At 42.9% G+C, this 21,388-nt stretch overlaps 3 protein-coding genes across 6 annotated transcripts; 1 reads left to right on the forward strand and 2 right to left on the reverse strand.

Annotated features, from left to right (window-relative positions):
• Positions 1-1,333: 1,333 nt before the first annotated feature.
• LOC133906446 (ureidoglycolate hydrolase-like) lies at positions 1,334-5,756 on the reverse strand. 2 transcript variants are annotated; one of them, XM_062348360.1, is made up of 12 exons: positions 5,354-5,748; positions 5,166-5,251; positions 4,754-4,828; positions 4,386-4,514; positions 3,714-3,800; positions 3,414-3,616; positions 3,242-3,344; positions 3,072-3,163; positions 2,702-2,764; positions 2,366-2,606; positions 2,115-2,155; positions 1,334-1,802 (listed from the first exon to the last, which is right to left on the reverse strand). In XM_062348360.1, the coding sequence occupies exons 1-12, from the start codon at positions 5,690-5,692 to the stop codon at positions 1,705-1,707; spliced, it is 1,557 nt and encodes a 518-aa protein (XP_062204344.1). In that variant the 5' UTR covers positions 5,693-5,748; the 3' UTR covers positions 1,334-1,704. The 2 variants fall into 2 exon arrangements, with proteins under 2 accessions (XP_062204344.1, XP_062204345.1); XM_062348361.1 differs by lacking the exon at positions 2,115-2,155 and having other exon boundaries at positions 5,354-5,756.
• A 1,455-nt stretch (positions 5,757-7,211) lies between these two features.
• LOC133906731 (flowering locus K homology domain-like) lies at positions 7,212-14,139 on the forward strand. The gene is made up of 7 exons (XM_062348713.1): positions 7,212-7,290; positions 7,805-8,301; positions 11,480-11,726; positions 12,394-12,542; positions 12,626-12,916; positions 13,021-13,209; positions 13,788-14,139. Exons 2-7 carry the CDS (start codon positions 7,810-7,812, stop codon positions 13,974-13,976), a joined length of 1,557 nt encoding a protein of 518 aa, XP_062204697.1. The 5' UTR covers positions 7,212-7,290; positions 7,805-7,809; the 3' UTR covers positions 13,977-14,139.
• A 2,684-nt stretch (positions 14,140-16,823) lies between these two features.
• LOC133906732 (protein WRKY1-like) lies at positions 16,824-19,739 on the reverse strand. 3 transcript variants are annotated; one of them, XM_062348716.1, is made up of 4 exons: positions 19,585-19,739; positions 18,357-19,274; positions 18,140-18,265; positions 16,824-17,573 (listed from the first exon to the last, which is right to left on the reverse strand). In XM_062348716.1, exons 2-4 carry the CDS (start codon positions 19,157-19,159, stop codon positions 17,429-17,431), a joined length of 1,074 nt encoding a protein of 357 aa, XP_062204700.1. In that variant the 5' UTR covers positions 19,160-19,274; positions 19,585-19,739; the 3' UTR covers positions 16,824-17,428. The 3 variants fall into 3 exon arrangements, with proteins under 3 accessions (XP_062204700.1, XP_062204698.1, XP_062204699.1); XM_062348714.1 differs by having other exon boundaries at positions 18,140-18,268; XM_062348715.1 differs by having other exon boundaries at positions 18,140-18,268; positions 19,589-19,738.
• Between the last annotated feature and the right edge of the window lie 1,649 nt (positions 19,740-21,388).

Consider the following 21,388-nt stretch of genomic DNA (forward strand, 5'->3'; position numbering starts at 1 on the left):
CTCTCTTATGATGGATAGAAAACTGGCCAAACTGTTTATTTTTTCTCCTAATATATATCGACAACTCTCTTGCCGTCCTTAAAAAAAAAAGCTATGGCAACATCTTGTCTTTGAGATGGATACATGCTGAACAGGTCTCGGGATTTGTCAAGACAAGGAGTTGATGATATGAAGTGTTATTTGTTCTTTCTTCAAATGTGTTGCAGGCAAAACCATGAAGTGGACTGGATTACACAACTGAAGTCTGAAGATCAAATAAGGGAAGATGCTTGACGTGTTCGTCACAAGTTTGCCGTGTTTCTGATTCTGACTGCTGCTTCAAAGTTCTAGTTCATCCGATCCTTCAGCTACCACGGAATTCGCCGGCCGAGGCTCATCAATGGACGCGGGCGGCGACGGCGACGGCGACGGCGACGGCGGCGGCGGACTTGCTGGTGACCTCCTTACACATCCACGTCGCGCATGGCCCGCCGTCGCTGTCTCGCACCTGGGCCACGTGGAGCAAATCATGTCGAATCTTAGCCGCATAATTTAGATCCAACGGTTGAGCTGACCTCGACCCCGGACGGTAAATGAGATACCGACCACCCCGACCTGGGTGCTGCATGTGCTGCTCGCCAGTGCAGCCTTCTGGTTCGCCGCCGCCATCGCGCTCGAGTCACCGGCGGCCACACCGGCGAGATTTGCCCAGCCAAGGAGGCATTCTCTATCGCCATCGTGGCCGAAGACCGAAGCGGTGGTCCCGTGCCGTTCCTGTCTCGCGCGCCACGCAGCGCACCTGATTGCCGCCGACGGGCGTCGCCTTGGCCGATGATCCTGTCTCGCTCACTGCGGGGCTCAGGTTCAGGCGGCGGACGGCGGGTACACGTCACCGGGGCGGGGCAGGCTGGCAGTGCTCGTTGCTCGTGCTCGTGCCGCCGATCGGTCTCCCAAGCTAGCTCTGGGCGCGGCGACAACGACGATGCTGGCGTGAGCTCAGCTGAGAACGCAGTACCAGAGCGGCGCTTGCTTGACACGGTCGTGGTGTGCTCGTTTGCAACGACAGCAGCAAAGCAGATGCATGCCGGATCGCGCGTCCGGTCCTCTGTTTGATTCGAGGTACGCTAGCTACAATGTCCAAACGGCAGGCTTTTCATCGATCGCAGCAGCACCAGCAACGTGCGTAGCAGAGACGGAGGCGAAAAGACAGCGCATCTCATGTCACCAGCAGCAGTGATTCAAATAAGGACCAGGCTTGAAAGCCACGTTCATGTTCTGTTGGAATGAAGCAGAACATCTCCTACAGAGTTTCAATGTAAAGCAGTGAACCCAAGAGAATGTTGCACTGCAAAAATCGGAAAAAGTCTCCAAGTGGTTATTGTATAACAGAATTCTTGATAGGACGCAACTAGCATCATATAGTACATTCAGATTCAGTGCGCCCTACATCTGCGTGAGCATTTTCGGTGATCGTTCACTATCAAGGATCTAGGAGAAGTAGCACATTTTTGTGATGAAGTCGGCCAGATTGTGTTTCCTCGCTGAAACAGTTGCATTGGTTCTTCCAGACCATCCAGATGTTAACTCTACTCTTGAATCCCGATGAATGATGGTGTATATGCAGGGGCCTGGTGCAGAGAAGATGATGCAAGTGTTGTGCAGTTTATTATTGGCAAGAATACAAGTGCTTGTTTTGGCACTTGATGGCTTCATTCCTCCGAGTGCTCACCCCAGGGATAGTTTAGCCATCGTCAAGGCTAGAACCTTGACCCCATTCGCCATGTCCTCCGGTGATGCATACTCCTCAGGCTTGTGGCTGTAGCCTGCAAGGTGAAGGATGATTTCAGTAGCCATTCATTTTGCAACAGTTTGCTTGTTTGCAAGCTGTTTTGTTGTACAACTGAATGTTGCTCCAACATCACTAACAAACACAAATGCGACAACACATGAAATATTGCTACTATCACTTTAACAAACACAAATGCCACAACAACTGAAATATTGCTCCTACATCACCAAAACAAACACAAACATAACATTTCTAAGATATGTTTTTTCTTAAAACCTTTACTTCTCGACAAGTATGGAAATTAGATTATCTTCACTGTTTGAAAACAAGATTATGGAGTATAAACCTTTGTAACAGGGAATGAAGATCATGCCCATCGGTGATATTCTGCAGAAAATACATAGTTGTACATGTTAGTTGAAAAACATGCTAGTATGATGGTGCAAGAAAAAAGATAGCTAACCTAGCTACCTAAAAAAGATTGGCAATGAAGTGATACAAATGTTTTTGTAGACAGATAGTGAGAGTACTTTAGCTTGAAAGGAAAAGGAATACTTCGGCAATGGAAAAAATCCCTGTTAGGGCCTGGTAATTCACCTGGCCATGAAGAGTGAGTCATGGTAAGCTCTACTAATCATCAACTTATACTCAAGGTTCAACTGTTTTGCAGAAAATTCCATTGCGTCAATGACTGATTTGTCAGACAGTGCAGGTGGATCCTGGTTGATGATCTTGAATTCTGATAGCACTACTCCACGGTTCTTTGATATCTCTGTTGCAGATCGGCGAACCTTCTCAATGACATCATTTCGCCTCTTCTCATCGATATCTCTTACATCTGTATGAAGGATATCATGACTTTGTCGGTTGGAAAATTATCATATTTTCCAAAAGAAAAGGTCACATTCTGTTTGAAAAGAAATAGGCTCCTACCAATTTCCAAGTGTGATTTACTTGGAATGCTATTGATTGCTCCTGGATGTAGCTGCAGAATACCTGAAGAAGAATAGCTTATTGGTAAAAACTAATGTGGAGCAAGCAAATCTTGACCATCTTCTTCAAATGTTTCACTTTTCCATTTTGAGAGAAATCTTCTTGAGATGTTGGTTGACTGCTAGCCTCATAAATTCCTTTCAATTTTGAAACATAACTCGATTTGTCTAATTGAGCATCTAGCCTAAGTGGGACAAAACATTTAGTGGAAACACATATTTAGTCAAATGCTACAGGACATTATGATGTAACAAGCATGAAGGGGTGATACATTTGATATTGAAAACAAAATCTAATTGATAAAACATACCAACAGTTCCAACAGTATCAATTGATCCTGATTCAAGAACATGTTTCTCAACTGCTAATGCCAGCTCAGCTGCTGCCAGTCCAGCATCATTTCTGTAAAGCACCCCTTTATCATACATAAATTTGTAGATCCGTCCACAAGAACGCACTCAAATGGATGGACATGCTAACCTTGCAAGCATGAGCACTGCTCCAGCATGACCACCGTTCCCTTCAAATTCCACTTTAATACTTGCAGGAGCAGCAATAGCAGTAACAATGCCAATGGGGATACCTATTGCAAGAATAGATATGAATAAGAGCTATTTCAAACCACAAACAATTTAATCTACTTGGAATCTACCTTCCTTTTCCAATATGGGACCTTGCTCGATGTGCAATTCTATGAAAGCGGAGTAGCTGTCTTTCTTTAAAAAAACACCATGCAGGTCTTCTGGATGCATCATATAGCCAGCAGAGTTTGCAGCATCTAAAAATGATACATTCTGATTGTCAACTACCTTTCTCAGGGATTGAGCTAGTTCTTCAATCCCTGCCATTAAACGGCTGCATATTTTCAAGGAGTAAAAAGATGAGAACCAACAAACCAGAATCATGTAGTCATTAACGCAAGCAGAACTAATTCTATTGCTTAAGGTTCTACCTTCCCAAGCAGCTAATTCCAAATCGTGTAGGCTCCTCTGATGTAAACATAATAACCTCCAAAGACCTTTTTGGCTGGAAACCAGATCTGTATGACACGTGCAGGCCAAACAGGCAAGGTTCGTTTCATGATTAAAAACAAAGCTGAGTACAACATTTACATAGCCCGGAGTTGTGGCCTCAAAATGTGTGACAACATAGACAAAAAAAGAAAGATTTGCATCAATGCGAATACTATAATAAAGTCTACTTTTTTTCCCTTTACGAAATGGCAAAAACTTTGCCGATTCTATTGATCAGGCAAAGAATGGAGTTTACAAGGATCCAAAGAATAAATAATTCAAGTGTCTAACGTTGATATAGCCTGGCGTTGTCACCTCAAAAGGTGTAGAAATGATTGAAGCAACAATTTGTTATTATCCAGTGCTCATCTTTAAGTAGTCTAATGCTGCACATGTTCAATAACAAGGTAGTACGCATTCTATGGATATGCTTTGAACTAAATATTTCAGGTCTACAGCACATTTCTAAGAGCTATTTCAAAAGCATGAAAGTCAAAAGGAAAGGAAAAAAGATCCGTATTACAGATGGACGATATTCCAAAAATATGCAAGCCAAATAATCATCCTTGTTTCAGAAATGGTGAAAGATACTTTTATGCAGTATATTATACCTTTTCAGCGCACTAATTGCCTCAAGAGCACCCAGAACACCAACAACACCATCATATTTGCCTGAGAATGGAATGGCATCAACATGAGAACCCGTTGCAACTGCTCCTAGTCCAGCCTCAGAACCCTCCCTGCAGAGAAGCACGCACTGTTACCATGGGCAAGAGGATTCCAGTACATAGCAAGTTCAAATGAAACGAAGAGACTTTCAAACTGAAGGTACTGTTACAGCCGTACAGAGCAGGGAACATCAGAACTCATATGTAGTATTTTGTATGGAGATGTTTACTACAGTTGATGTGTAAATGGCTTCTAAAGCCAGAAAAATCAACCAACAACAGAATCTGAGAGCTGACAAAGACCAACTCACCAGCGGCCGAATATGTTGCCAACAGCATCTTCTCGAACAGCAAGCCCAAGCTGATTCATTATCCCTTTTATATACCTGTACATTGGAAGTAAGCCAACAATCAGGATAGATAGACATAGGTGCGCATTATAGATGCACAATGGCAGATATAAAAATCACATTCGAAATGGGATGGCCACAATGTTAAATCGGCAATTATCGGAATTCAGAATTTAAACTACAGTAAGTCGACCGATCAGTATTCTGCTCATGAAATCAAAGTTCTTTCAAGCGTGGAACATTCTACGGACAAAACTGATCACAAGTAAACTCAGATCACTCTGCAGATAATAATGATTCTCGCCTTCACTCGCTGACTATCGGGACAAGGGGTAAACTGAACTAGTGTCGTGCAATGGGTGTCAGCAGTCACCTCCGAGCCTGCACATCCTTGTAGCTGTACAGGATGCGGGTCACCGACGGCGCGGGCGAGTCGGAGAACGACGCCAATTCATCAATCTGCAAAAAGCACATCGGGATAACTGCAAAGAGCCTAGGAAGCGAGCCCGGCCGCAGGCTGCACGGCACAAGCACGACGAAGGGGGTTCGTCTGGTCTGTACCTGGCGCTGGAGGCCCTCGGAGTCGACGTGGAAGGGGGAGGAGTTCCCCTTGCCTTCCTCGGAAGTGGGGAAGCCGGCGAACTCCTCCATCGTCCGCCGCGCCGCCGCGTCGTCGTGGCCCGCGGCCGCGGCGGTGAGGAGGAAGAAGGGGAGGAGGAGGAGGAGGAGGAGGCGCGAAGGCATGACGCTTCGTGTCGGCTGACACAGTGGGGGAGGGCTCGGCGGCTCGTGCGATCGGTAGTTTTGTGCGGCGGCGGAGGTGGGAGACGACGCGACGGCAGTGCTTGCGGTGGTGACTGGGACTGGTGCGTGCTTGCTTGGTGACGAGGAAGACGACATGAAGGCGGCGGTGGCTGCTTCGTCACGGGGTGGAGTTGCGGCGCTCGGGATGCTTCCGGATCGTCTGCGAACGAGCGCCTGTGTGCTCGTTGAAGGTCTACGTACGCGGCATAATAATGTTTCCCGTTCCCACGAAATCTAATGGAGCAGAGGATCCTTCACCCTGTCACGGCTGCCACTCCTAGTTTTTTTAAATAAAAAAATTGTAAAAAAGCGTGGTTTGAAAAATCGTACATCTAAACTCTTATCCTCCTAACCAACTATATGTTTAAAAATAAAAATAATATATTTTATTACCTCAAAATTTAAAATAATATAGAAATATTCATAAAAATTCTAACAAATTTAGTGATAGAAGGATATATGATCTAGCTCTTAAAAAAATTTAGAAAAAAAAATGATTTTTGAGTATGATAGAATTTATCTTTTTTGTTTCTTATTTTAAAATAATTATTTACGTTGAAACTTTTGAAGAGGTTGATTATAGCATCTTCTACATTATTATTTTATTTTTAGAATTTTTCATAACAGTTTTAATAATATTTTGAATTTTAAAGTGTTGAAATATTGTATTTTTTTAACCTGTCGGCTGTGGAAAAAACATCAGGCACCTATCGTCGGGGAAAGAGTCTAGATACGTATTTTTTTTAAATAGACGTCTATTTTTACAGTTTTTTTATTTAAGAAATATTAAAATAAAAAAACTCGCTGCTCCTACATTCCCTCACGGACCCGGAAGCCCAATCGAATGAAGCCCAGGGGGACATTCGGGCCTTGAGCCTTGTAATAGGACAGTCACTTTACTCGGCCCGTTGGCCTTTGCTGCGGTAACCCGTCTGCTGTATTTTTATTTTTTTTTAACTTGTGGGCCGTTGCCCTGTTGTCTTTGCAACCGACGACATGAGTATATAATTGCAAATTTTCAAAATTAATGTGTATATTTGTAATTTTTAGATTTAAAAATATAAAAATAAAAAATTCTTTGCTGTTGTAACCAGTCTAGACGTGAAGGTTATAATCTGCGTCGGAGTGTGGTGAATGACCCGAACAAACTAGAGAATGAACTAGAACCTAAAATTCCCCAATTCATCTCCTCCTAGATCTCCGATTCTACTTTATTTCTCCCTTCAATTTGTCTAGATTGAGTAGGTTGATTACACACCACTTAAAGAAACCGAGACTATGGAGCTAACTAGTGATGTAAGTGAGTATTCAATAGGCAGTTCTGAGTCACTAATTAATTTATCTTTTTATTAACTTAATTAGGTGATAGCGAATTATTTTTTGAGTTTTGGATCCATCTAATAAAAAAATACAAAACTTACATCCTAGGCCCAGCGCTAAGTGGGACACACGAAAGCCCAAGGCCCATGAGCGGCCTTTGCAGGCAAAAGCCCAAGCCCAAGCACAGCCGGACAGGTGGTAACGCATGGCCGCGGCCAGGTTAAATCAAACCGAGCCGCACGAGCACACGCCCCCTCCCGCATCCGCACCCGTTCCGTGCTCCCCTCAACCCCCCCCCCCCCACCCCTCCTCCTCTCCGGCGGCGGCGCCCCGGCTTCCTCGCCCGCGAAGGCCTCCTCCTATTGCTCCACAAGGTTTGCGTCCTCTCCTGTTCCCCCTCCCTCTTTCATCGGCGATGCCGTCGCGTGCTCGCGCGGGCGACCGGTGGCGCGGGGTTCCGCGGTCGGACGCTAGGGTTCGAATGCTCGCGCCGTAGCCTTGGGTGCGACGGCCCCTGGTAGTTTGCGCTTGATTCGACGCGCCCTTCGGGGGTCGCGTGGTGTGGGTGCGAGCTCGCTGCTCTGCTCTCGATTTAGGGTTTAGAGGTCGCGCTCTTCTCCCGCCGCTCGCTGCCGATGCGTCAGGGTTCGTGCCGCTCCGAGTTAATAGTAGGTGGATCCGCGGGTTGAAATGGGTTATTGGTTTCGTGGGGCGACGGGGGCGAGCTCGAATTAGTTAGGCCAAGGGTTTGGGTGGTTGGTGGTTCTTCTGGTATTGTGTAGTGCATGTGCATGTGTCCTTAGTCTTTTCGCCAACCCTGCAGAGTTGCGGGGAGATTTGAGGGTTTGTGGTGCTTGAATTAACTTGGGCCTTTTTGCTTGTTTCCAGATAATATGGATGGGTCAGTCGATAACCCTGTGGAGAATAATCTGACTGGAGTTCCTACTAACCTTGACAATGAGGAACATTCCAATCCTTGTACTGATGTGCAAGAGCAGATCAAGGAAGATCCGGAAAAACCATATGATGAGGGATCCAAAGACCCAAGCCATGACGAGTTGGGTAACCTGTATACTGAGGAGCATATGGGCGTGAACAATGAAGATGTGGGGGGTCTGAACAAAGAGGTACAAACTATCCCCTCGCAGGAAGAGCCTGCAAGTGTCTATGGCGAGGAAGCTGTGGCAAAGCAACCGGATAGTGTGTTGGCTGATGACAAGAAATGGCCTGGATGGCCTGGAGAAAGTGTGTTCCGTATACTGGTTCCTGCCCAGAAGGTGGGTGCTGTCATTGGCCGCAAAGGTGATTTCATCAAAAAAATGTGTGAGGAATCCAAAGCTCGCATCAAGGTTCTCGAGGGACCACAAAGTGTGCCAGAAAGAGTTGTAAGTCTTTCGTTCTCTTCTTTATCATTTTGAGTTTCCATTGTAATTGATTTTTTGGTCGCGTGCTCAATAATGTTGTAGCCTTGTAGAAACATGCTGAGTCATGTACAAAGCCAAGTTTCACCTGTTGCCTATACCAGTAAATCTGTGCGTTATGGTTACTTCAGAGAACTAGACAGGTAGATAGTTTTTACTCACTCCGATTGCAAATGTAGGTTGTTTTAGCCTTCTTAACTATTCTCTAAATGTAAGTCATCCTAGAACTTCTAGGCACTTTTTACTCTTTTCTTCCTTGCCCTTGCTTAATAATTGTTTCCACTCTCACAAATAAATGAGCCATCTTTCCCAATGTAGTATAAATGAGGGGCAACGAGGTAATTTGATTTACTTTCTTAATCCTTGTGCACAAGTCTAAAACAACATACATTTGCAATCAGAGGGAGTAGTATATTAGTGAATGTTTTTTTATGCTTGTCTTGAAGAACGAATCAGCTAGGAAACCTTACCAGTACAGTCAGCTAAAGTATTATTATATTCCCCGACCACACATACTGTCCATCTTTTGCATTTATTTGGGACACTTTGTGAACATGGTCATATTTACAGATATCTGATAGTTTGGTGTGCAAGTTGTCTGTAAGCACAGGAGTTGACTGGAATTAATCGTATTTGTTATTTACACATGAAAGTTGGGCTAATTCTTGTAGACCTACTGGAAACTGTAGAAATGAAAAAAGGAACTGGTTATTGACATTTTGATTTCATATTGTACAATGGGATTTTGACGTACATCTGCAGTCACAGATTAATGCTGCTCTATGTCGGCATCAATTGCTTGAGTAGGTTCGCTTACTTTCCTTGAGTCCATCTGAATGGGATGCATTTTTTTCAGATTCTTTCAAAAGTTTAATTAGGTTAGGTTAGTGACCAGGAGCTTATATTGCCCCTGATAATCACTATTCAGCTACCACTACTAACTCCAGTGCAACTTTATATTTTGTGAGATTTGATAGTCTAAGTACAGTGAAATTTATATATCAGTAATAAAAAATATTGAATTAACATCCACCTTCCTAGAATGTCTGTATGCTTGCAGCAAGTAGTAAGAAGAATATTTCAATGTAGCTTTCAACTGGATAACTGAAATCCTAACTCCATTCAAAAATTTAGTATGGGCTATGGAAGCAACCGTGCATAAATTTTTATTTTTACAGGGATCAAGTAACTATTTCAATAAAAAAAAGAACACTTTCCAGAAGAAGTACAACCAGCTATCAATGAGAATATTGACTTTGGCCGATTTGCCATTTTGTTGTTTAAAAAATGATTCTGCAAGTAAATGTTGATAATGTTGTATGCATACATGGATCAAGTAATTATTGCATGCATAAATGCCTTTTTTTTTAAAAAAGAACTGATCGGTTAACGGATGGGAACACTGATTTTGATCAATTCAGTAGCCATTTATATGAATGCGAATCAAAGTAAAATTTTGGGACGTAGTCCCTGGCTGTACTCAACTGTATGTTATGTGACCACTGAAGAAATATCCATGCTACTAGCCCTAGAAGTTTCTGCACAAGTGAAGGGATTCTAAAACTGACAAGGAGCAGCTCATCAGCAAAATGGCGTTCAAGTACAGAACTTAATAGTGTCAATAACAATAACAAACTAATCTTTGCAGGTTCTGACTGCACTCTAAGGCCTCAAGTCCAATCGTGTGTGTATCCAAATTCGAAAGTAGACGTGCAGTCATGATTACCAAAGTTCAGTGTTGTGCTCCTCAGCTGCAAATATGCTTTAAGTCTTTTGAGTATTGGATGAAGATCCCTATCAAGGAGCTGCATATATTGTCCGGTAATTCCATGATCTGTTTGATTTTTTGACCAAAAGGGAATCAGTTAGTAAAATATGGGAGGACTGAAATAGTGTAACAAAACTTAATCCTAAGTCCAGATGGTCTGATACTTGAGAGATGTCTGCAAAATAAAAAAAGTTAAAGTGTATACACTTGAAATGTAATCATGTAAGTACAGATTCTATATATACACTTTCTGCAATACTTTTGGGAATTGGTTTTAATGAAGCAGTATTCCCACTTAACACTATTTTTTGTTTAAATAAGAGCAAACTATACTTCCAAGTTGCTTTAAAACAACTGTGCATTTCTATTATTTTCTTTTGTGGGATTTTAATAATCACATATGTTGGAAAATATTAGGGTATATTTAAATACATATTCAAATTGAAACTACTATATCGATCACTTGTATCTCAAACATGCCCTTAAAGACAACACTCTTGATCCATGTACAGTTGTAAGGAGAGTAAAAGCTGTGGTTAAGGATGGTGTATTATGTTAAAAGCATGCTAACAAGAATGCAAGAACTGTAATCTTTTTGGTCATATGAGCGTGTTGCCCATCGAAGCATCAGATGCCCTGATCTTCTGCAATCACAGTGTAACACATAATTGGGCTTTACAGAAGATATTTTTCTCGTAGTTTTATTTTACTATGTTTTCCTGATCTCCAGCAACCTTAATGTAACACATAGTTTGGCATTTTTGCGGATTTTTAATCTGCAGTGCTATCTTTTGTATAAATGAACTAATTGATAACTTCTTTAGGGCCATAACACAAATATGTTAATAGTATTGGTAAAGATTCTGTGTGAAAATAGATTCCACAAGGCAGACCGGAATGCATTACTGGCCCTATGTGACATATCTTTGATTAGTTGTGCTTACATAGGAAATAAATGTTATTCTGGAGTCTGTAACCTGATCTACTGAACTTAAGCAATTCTTATCTTGACTGCATCTGATGTGGTAAATGTACAAATCTAGATACCCTTCAATTTGACATGCTTATCCTTTTAGCCCTAGTCAGCAGGGTTATCATCTCAGTTGTCTTGGCCTCTTGGGTAGTGACAATGTATATGCTCCAAATGTAGGCTATGGCCATGCAAAAATGTATATGTAACTATACAGCCGTGTCATCGTTTCATCCAACTACTGCAGGATGGAAATACATGCCATATTCTTGTATTATCTTAGCATTTCAAGAGCTCTTGTGCATATTGCTACTAATTAATGTTTCCCTTCCATTGGTTCATCTGTATGTAACATAGTTTTGTGCATCCTTGCTGACATCTTGATACTGTTTTCCTGTTTAAAGGTAATGATTTCAGCAAAGGATGAACCAGATGTACCACTACCCCCAGCTGTTGATGGATTGCTTAGAGTTCATAAAAGGATAACAGATGGTTTAGATGGTGAACCTGATCAGCCTCAACGAGGTGCTGTTACCGTAGGACCTACACGACTACTGGTGCCAGCTTCCCAAGCTGGCAGCCTGATTGGCAAGCAAGGAGCAACCATTAAATCCATACAGGATTCATCAAAGTGTGTTCTCCGGATCCTTGGTAAGGTTTACATTTTTTTTCTGGTATTGTTTTGTTATCGTAAGGCGTCACCATATCATTTCTTATTTTGCCTATTTCTTTAGTTCCTTGAAAGGTTTTTAGCTAGCCAAAGTTAAATCTGTGATTCCTTTTGTTGTAGCTTTACTGATTATGTGCAGCATTTTTGTGTCATTGAACTAATAAGGTGTATACATTGAAGTTCATGTCTTGCACGATTCCTCTTTTTGGGTTATGAATCTGGAAACATGTGCCTTTTCTGTGAGTTACATCTATTTTTAAATGAAAATGTTATTGCACTTTATTCATTTGACTGATGTTTGCATATATAATAATTTAGTGGATATTGATGGTGTTGATGCTCTTGACTAATAAACTATAGGCTCAAACATTTTCATATCTGTTCTATTTGTTCAATACATTGAAAAAATACAGATGTGCTTGCAGTTATATCGTCAAAACCCGCCCTTTGGTAATTCTAGTTGATTACTCTAGCCTTTTCCTTTATTTAGCTTTGTTTTGCGTGCTGGATCATGGTTGATCATTTGTACATAAGTTTCATTGTGATCTCCAGATAACTGCATTAAGTTTTACATACAGTCTCACATTGCATATATATATATAAGCATGGCACATCGGCCATTTCACTTATTTCCCATTTTCTTCACAGAGAATGTGCCGCCTGTTGCATTAAATGATGACAGAGTTGTCGAGATACAGGGTGAACCTCTTGATGTTCACAAAGCAGTGGAGCTGATTGCAAGTCATTTAAGAAAATTTCTTGTTGACCGCAGTGTTCTTCCTTTATTTGAAACGCAGGCAAGTTCTATTCTGTTATGCAGCTTATTACTTCCTTGCATGCAGTATTCAGTGAACATAAACATAAATTGCCTTCTGGACAGATGAAGGCGCACACTGTGCACAGAGAGCAACCTATGCCAGCTCCTCAGCAGTGGGGTCCTCCTCCGCCGTGGGGTCATCCCCCGAACCTTCCTCCTGGTGGTCCAGGATATGTTGGGAATCCACATTTCATGCCTCCACCTCCACGACCACAAGACAACTATTATCCTCCTCCTGATATGCCCCCTGTGGAAAAGCAACCGCACTATGGAATTTCTTCGTATGGACGTGATGCACCTCTGAGTGCTGCTCCTCCCTCAGGGAATCAACACCAAACACATGGGTCTTCTCAAGTTAGTTTCTGTACATTTGATCATTCTTAACAAAATGAATTGTTTGCATGCCTATTGCTATGATAAATTTTACTTTTTTTTCCATGTTTGATTTTATTTGACAGGTGACACACAGCATGCAAGTTCCTCTTTCCTACGCTGATGCTGTGATTGGGGCAGCTGGTGCCAGTATCAGCTACATCCGCAGGCATAGTGGTGCAACTATAAGTATTCAAGAAGGTGTTCCTGGAGAGATGACAGTGGAGATAACAGGAAGCGCCTCACAAGTTCAAACTGCTCAACAGCTGATCAAGGTATTTTCTTCTGTCCTCTTAAATTGCATCAGCATTCTCGAGTTCTCATTACCTGCATTTTGGCTAATCCTTGTGATATTCTGACAATCTATTTTCTAGTCGCTGATATCCTCACCATGTTCTTTCAATGCACTGTTCTGAGTCCATGCCACCCGCCAAGTACAGTCCGGATGCTATAGTGTGTAATTATTGCATTAGATAGGAGGTAGCTTCATGATGTCATACTTGGTGGATGAGTAGATTTATGCTGTTGATAGAAGTTTGATGCACACAACTCTTCCATCAATAGGACACACAGATGTAAAAGATGACACCCAAAGTGCTGAGGGAAAACCCATCACTATGGTTTCATACTGTAGTGATTGTGCTCGTTTGCCAATCCTGGTCGCTGCTAATCATCACATGTCACCTACTACCAATTTCAGAAGCTATAACGCTGCCACCATAGTCATCAAAATTTACAAGAACACTATAGCATATATTGATCACCTACCTTGCCATTTCCGTTGACATATTCTGTCCATTGCACTTCGCAACTTATATTGTCTTCTGTTAACTGAACCCCATGCTTCTTGCAGAACTTCATGGCTGAAGCTTCTCCCCAAGGGCCACCACCAGGTTCTGCTCAACCAGTTGATGCGAGCTACAACTCTTACCCGCCGTACGGGGGCGCATCATATGGATCTCCTCCAGGTGGCGCCGGTCCTGGCCCTCACAATGGAGGAAACTATGGTGGTGCACCGTACCCGCCAAACTACGGATACTAACAGGAAGGAAGAGCTTGTTTCAGACCTTAGGGGAGGGGGATTCTGGTTTTGTTTGTCAATCTGTTCATCTGTTAGGGTTTCTGAACTTTTGGTGTACTCTGCTTTCTGACGCCTGCGCCAACTGTTTCCTGATATGCTGTTTCGTTTCGAGCTTGACCGTTAACCTAATGTGCCTTAATTCACCCAAAATAACACTAATATTGCCGTGTGATTTTTGTATTTGTCTAGCTGTTGCTTCGAAAGTAACAGTTGAGGTTGCTACCGGTGTAACTGGCACTTTCCATCACAGGGATTTCCATGCTCCGTGCATCAAGATTCGAGCACCCGTGATCGGGAGAGGAATAAAGAACAATGAGCTAAGGCATCTTGGAACGTCACGAATACCAGTTTATCATTTGGCCTGGAGAAATTCCAGCTGTACAAGACGGTTTGTTCAAGATCCTTTATGCTTTTGGTGAGTACTTTTTGTTAGTCAATCAATTTGTCGTATTTTAAACATGAGGCCAAATAGAGAGAGGATAGTCTGTCGAAGCTAGCAACTAGATGAGAACAAGATAAGCCAGCCTAATAAATCTAGGCATGATAAAAAGAAGAGAAGAAAGTCTTGGTCTGGTTATCCGATCCATGATGTTGAAAACTTCGAACTTCAAGATCTTATTATCCTGCTTGGAGACTAGGTTGGATACAAACAGATTTGGTTCTTCTTTAATTTGGATTTTCTACAAGTTTGCACGCAAGGCTTGACTTGTGGCAAACTACTACCAACACTAATTGACCTCCTTTGCTGTGGACTGTGGGTCCACGTTTAGACTTAGGCGGCACGTATTTAGAAACCTTGGATTCAAAGGAGTACGACAATTAAGGACGACAACAATTTTATAATCACTGTTCCCTCCGATCCCAATAAGTCCAGTTAGCTTTGTCCTAATCAAATCTTATTAGATTTAACCATCTATAGCTAAAAAGTCATGTGCTCCCTTTGATTATAAATGTATGTCGTTTTAGCCTCCTCAACTGCTCTTTAAATATAAGTCATTCTCGAATTTTTATGTATTTTTTTCTCTTCTGTTCCATTCTTACCCTTATTTAATAAATGCTATCGCTCTCATAAATAAATGAGCTATCTTTTTCAATGTAGAATAAATAAAGGGTAATAAGATCATTTAATCTACTTTCTAATCTCTGTGCATAAATCTAAAACGACCTATATTTACCATCAGAGGGAGTAGATGAGAATTTCTAACCGCTGCTCACTTGACTAGATGCAATGTACCGGACAATTGATTATTGCAAGACTCATTTGTATATGGGAATGTTTTCTAACCGAGAAAGCCAAATGTTCACTTGTTTAATATCGATATTTTGGTATTTTATTGGCGGTTAACGTCATATCTAAAGAAGCAAAAAGCATCACTCCAAAGGTGTGCGAAATGACAGAATAAAATCATGATTCATGAGTGGATCAAAAGAAACCTTGGACAGCCATGCATGCGTGATGTGCTCAACTCAGCAACAAATTCTTATTTTGTTGAAGTGTCTCTAGAGAAGCTGCCTCGGAACAAGATATGCCAACTATTAATCAAGTTCTCTGAAGCAAATTATGCGATAAAAGTACGGATACTTAGGTGTAAAAAGGACTTTATGCCAAACATCAAGTGTCTTGATCATTAAACAATGATATAGCCAACAAGATGGCGAGTGAGCCTGTTCTGTCCCTCAACAAGAGCTTTGATAACAAAGGAATCAACCTGAAAAAAGGAGATGTATTTCTTTTCTTTTTTTGAAGAACAGGAGCTGCATTTCTTGGACAAATAGGCCCTGATTCGAGTGTAGGACTTCTGAAGGATTTCTGCGGAAATTGTGATATGTCCTGTGACATGCCCCCAAAAATTCCTATATTCCAAACGGGTCGTCGATTTCCATGATTCAAAAGGAAGAGAAAGCATGGCATGGCCACAGAAAAAAAAAAGAAAGAAAAAAGAGTAGCTTCCCATGATGTTAGAATATGCAAAGGATGCTGGGCCGTTGCTTGAAGCTAAATCTCCTCCTTGACCTCTTACACTAGTAGTACCATGTTACTTCAATTGCAGGTCTTGAGACAAATCTTTCACCAAGATCCTTCATCTTTAATTCCTTGTCCTTTCCTCATATATAGTTAGATCTCCCCGATTAAGGCTGTATGGATAGATTAGGATTTTAAGTGCGGTTGACCGTGCAATGAATCATCGGTTTGGTTACCCAACCAGGGACTTGCACTCTATGATTATATCCGGAAGACTCCATTTTAAGCATCAACTATAACGTGTTCAATTGTAAACCTCTATCACCTCTTGATAGAGGCATTGAAAGCTAAGAACAAACGAGAGATTGAAAATGCTAAGAAAATCTTTGAGACAAAATGATAAGATTTTCAAGAGAAATATGATAAGATTTTCACAAAAAGGACAAACTTCTTCCTGAAAAAAAAATCAGAGAAATATCCAATTTGTTGCCTACACAAGAAGTTTTAGAGCATGTTTGTTCGAGCTTCTGTTTCTGGTTTCTATGAAAAATTGTGTTTTTGGTTCTTCTGAAAAACTACTTTTAGATTTTATAATAATTTTTTAATTTCTCAGCACACTGTTTCTCAGAAAAACTAATTTCAGTTAGCTTCTCAACTTTTAGTTCATTTTCTCAGAAACCGTCTTCTGACTTCTCCAAAAGTCGTTTTTCAGCAAACTCGTTTGTTTATACTTTTGGTTTTAGATTTCTGACAGAGGTAGAAAGCGGAAACAGCTTGAAACAAAGATTAAAATCTTTGAGACAAAATTGTCCGTTTGTCCTTCGGTTCATTTTTGTCTAGCCCTCTCAAGAACGCAGATGCTAAAATCATTAATACAAAATGCTTTACACAAGAGTGATAGTACTAGGCATAAAAAACTTGTCAGCAGTCAGCAAGAAGCACCTTTAATTCTGGAATGCTACTTTTTGTCAACAGTAGAGGTGATCTTTCAATAAAGCTAAAGCAACATACATAGGCAAGTCATCGCAAGTAAACTTGTACACGCTAAAAGCCAATCCTGTCATCCTAATCCATCCTTGCACAATGCTCAGTTGTCCACTTCCTTTCCTCAATCTTCCTTCCAATTATTCAGGCTCACTCCATTCTTCAGCAAAGGTCACCAGTCACTATCAAGCCACAAGTCGTTTCCTCCATCATCTTTCAAGTTCAGGACCATGAAAGATGAAGGCAACTCACAACAGAGATGAACTTGTATGCCCCCACTTTAGATGTCGCAACTGTAACAGCATGTAGCACAGGAGGGGCCAAGCAACTCATCAGATTCTCAAATGGCTCCATGTTCGTCATTGCTGCATTCAATATTCACCGGACCGAGATTTTACATGACCATCCTTCAGCAAAGACATGGTCTCTGCATTTCCTGAATGGAGTGCAGCGATTTACTGATACTCTAGGTCTGGACAGACTGTGCGGGCAGCAAGGTATGGTTGTGCTCGCCTTCATATGTCACAATTAGCATCGCCGGGTCATCCACGCACCGTTCAACGTGCTTCCTTGCCGGGCAGCCCCTGACACTGCTGCATTTATAGTATCCCCTGCAGTGGATTCAAGTCATCAGCACCGTTAGTCTCACGTGGAGACAGAGAGAAGATGTGGAACGAGAAACAGTCTAGTCCATGTGCTTGCTTTCATGATATAGCTACATTTTCCTATCATCAAGAGCAAATATTAAAGCATGATATGCGGTAGGGGAATGAGCAATAAAGATTAGGATGCAGATAGCCAAGCATGGCATTCAAATCCGAGTAGTATTAAGTATTAACAATTTACCTACTTTTGGTCCCCCATGATTGGTCCACAAATGAGCACAACAAAGAGTTGAACCTCCAGATAATCCACTAGGACATATTTAATTGTGCAAGCAACTAAGTTATCAACACGCTATGGTTGAAGAAGCACTTGGAAGTTAGGAAAAGGTAAAGTGGAGTGGAGGATCCACAAACAATTATTCCACAGACAAAGGGGCACACTGAGTGCCTGATGCGGATATGCCATCTTTCATGGTGCAACATGAGGGAATAAATACATCATGTTTGAAAAGGATTTGATATACATTTTAGTGTCAGTTGACGACTGTGGATATTTCTTGTTCAGTTCATACCTTGGATGAGGGGAACCCTTAATCGGCTTCTGCCCGTATTTCCGCCACGAGTATTCATCCGGCGGTATATCGGCAATTTTGTTGCTAATGGCTGGCACTTTAATCGACCTCTTAATTCGCAATTTCCTGCTGAAAAAGAACACCCAAATCAGATCAAGTTCATAACCCATCCAACAAGAGAAAAAGCATACTAAGTTGCTACACGAAGACAATGTACCTCCTCTTTGAGCAATGGCACCTGCCAGTCATGGCACACTTGCCTCTGCCATCCTCCCCCCTGCCCATGCACCGCCGCTTGGGCGCTCGGTGTGCATCCATTGGATCACTCACCACCGGCCCAAAATGGAACGGTCGCTTCCCATCCAAACTAGCCACACTCTCATCCATACTCAAGGAGGACATGAACGACCTCGCTGATGACATCGTCCCAGCGCCGCCACTGAGACTAGGGCTATCAAACTTCAGGCTGATCCCATTTTTGCTCCTCTTGAACATCTCGGCCTGCAAATTCTGCCACGCAGGCTGATGGTGGAATGGGTACCTATGAGCATCGTTCCCAATATGGAACTGCACTGACAATGGCTGGACCATCTTAGGAGCCCCAGACTGATGAGCTTTCGCACTCTTGCTGTTCGAGCTGGCCAAATCCAGCCCCTGTGAATCTGGCATACCATTAAACCGGGCGCACAAATGCGCATAACTAGTAGATGGAGATGGAGCAGCAGCAGCAGCACTGGTGGGCATCATCTCCAACGGGGCGTTGCTGCTGCTCCCAAAGAAGCCCTTCTGGTTCAAGAACCCCACAGGCTTGTCTCTCCTGGAGAATCTGCCTCTAGCATGCCCGCCGCCGCCGCCGCCATTGCCGAGGAGGGTGGCCACCTTCCTGAACTTGGCGCAGGCTTCACCTGTCTCTGAAGCTATGCTCTTGAGCAGGGCCGGGTCCTCCTGCTGCGAGAGCAGGGCCAGAACCCTGTGGCAGCTCTCCATCGCCGCCTTGTTCGCCACCTCCACCTCCTCCATGGCCGAAATAGAGAAGAAGAAGGAAAAAGATGCGGTTCTTCCTCTGAACTCTGGGCTCCTCTTCCACCTCAGATGGACCTCAGCTCCTTGCAACTCTCACGGGCAGCAGCAGCATCTGAACATCAGGATCAGAGAAAGACATAAATTACGCAGATCTCTATGGAATCTCGTAAAGCTAGGAAATTTAATTGCAGGAAATCGTAGTGGCCATGAAAGAAGAAATGGGGGGGGGGGGTTAAAAATTAAATCTTTGGTACTTGAAAATAGAACGGGACTGGATTGCATAAATCGCGTCAAGAACTCAAGGAGTTCAAATGGCGCTGCCCAAGGTTCCGCCATGAACAGGGAGGCAGCCCACCCACGAACTTGCCAACCAAATCCGCCCCGGGAACTAAAGACCGCGAGAGCTCGGGCGGCGGGCTCACCTGCCTGGTAAGACGAGCGTGATAGGTCATTCGGCGGCGGCAACAGCGCACTCACCCCCCGCCGCCGCACGCGCCGCAGAGTGGATCGAAGAGGGAGGAGGCAGCGGCAGCGGCAGCAGCAGCAGACGGGAGAGAGAGAGAGGGAGCGAGCGAGCGAGCGAGGAGGGGGGGAGGTATATGAAGGATAATTTGCCGGATTCGGAGGGGCGTTTTCGGAAAGCTTGCGTGGACGGGAGGCAGGTGACTTGGACCGTTGGATGCTGCGAGGAATGAGATGGACCGACGGCTGAGGGCTATTGTACGGTGGGGAGTGTCGTTTCCGGTCCGGACTTGAGAGTCAACAAGTCAAAGACAGGGGTCAGTGGGACAGGATCAAAATAATGACAAATGCTAATCTACGGTGTCCATGTTGATGGGCCTAACTATAGACGGAGTAGTAATAATGTATATATAAAAATACTTACATATAGGGTCCGTTCCGTTATAAAAAACCTTACATATAGGTTAGGGTCCGTTTTGTTAAGTTGACCCGCACGCTCTAGCCTATTATGGCAATGAGCAGATCTGTTCAACTAAACTTGACGGTCCGGTTAAGATATGACCCGTGTAAGTAAATGGGTCGTGTCATGCTAACCTGAGTATTAAAAGCGTGACTCACAGCACAACTCGTAAATAATTATGTCATGTCAGGTTGGTTTGGGCACAACTGCAGCACGACAGGTCATACTAAGCAGCCAGGCTGTGTTGACATATCGTGTCGAGGCATCGGTCAAGGCATGATCCAACTCACTAGCCCTCAGGTCGTGTTATGCCTGGATCATATCTACACTAGCGGGTCTCATGTCGGGTTAGTAGGTACGATCCGATTGACCAACTCTAACAATGATTACAAAACCCGCAAATAGGGGCTACATAAATTCATACTCGTGAGTTAATTTTTAAACTCGTTTTTGCACCCATTACCCATCACATGTAAAAAATAAACTCATGCTCGCCGCCTGTAGGTACGCCCGTATGCCCACCATTAACATAAGAGACCTCTCATATTGAAGTGAACTCTTATATTGTAGTGAAACAAGGGTCGCTACGAGTTCGTGTGTCTTCGGTGATCAGCCCTTTGGATTGTACTCGTAAAAACTAGAGTAGCAAAAAATCGAAACACAATAAATAAGATAGAAATAAAATAATATAAAAGTATTTAGGCACAATTACTGAACTATACAAATATTTGGATATACATGTTTAGTGATTAGAGCAGGTACAGAAGCAAAGTAGATGTGAGTAAACTTTTTTATATCCATAAATGTATGCCTGTTGAATTTAGATACAAATTCATGGGTAAATAATACAATCTAAACCTGCACATATTGAGTTTTTATCTGTTGACACACGAATAATCTATGTCCATTACTATCTCTACTCTCGTCTGGCCAAGAGGTCTTTTTTTATTTAAAAACTAACCTTAGATCTGATACGGGTAAGCAATCACTTGCAACTGGTGAATACACGCCGGGAAGTGATCACCTATAAAGCTTTAAACCCTTGGAAGTGCCGTAATCTGATCCAGTCAAGGTGGCAGCCGGAGGAGGGGAGTCGTTTGCTGACCGTCGCAGCAGCCAGGCCAGTCGCTGGTGGTGGGCCCTCCGCCCGTTCACCAGCACTGACTTTTCCACAGCCACAGCATCGAGTCAGTGGCCGGGCCCACCATGGTTTGACTCATGTGGACCCGGTGCCTTGGCTCCCTCGTGCAGGGCGCGTGCTCTCTTTGCCCTTTTTCTTTTCCTTTTGGCACGGTGCCAACTGC

This window comes from Phragmites australis, chromosome 23, assembly GCF_958298935.1.
Source record: "Phragmites australis chromosome 23, lpPhrAust1.1, whole genome shotgun sequence".
NCBI classification, from domain to species: Eukaryota; Viridiplantae; Streptophyta; class Magnoliopsida; order Poales; family Poaceae; genus Phragmites; species Phragmites australis.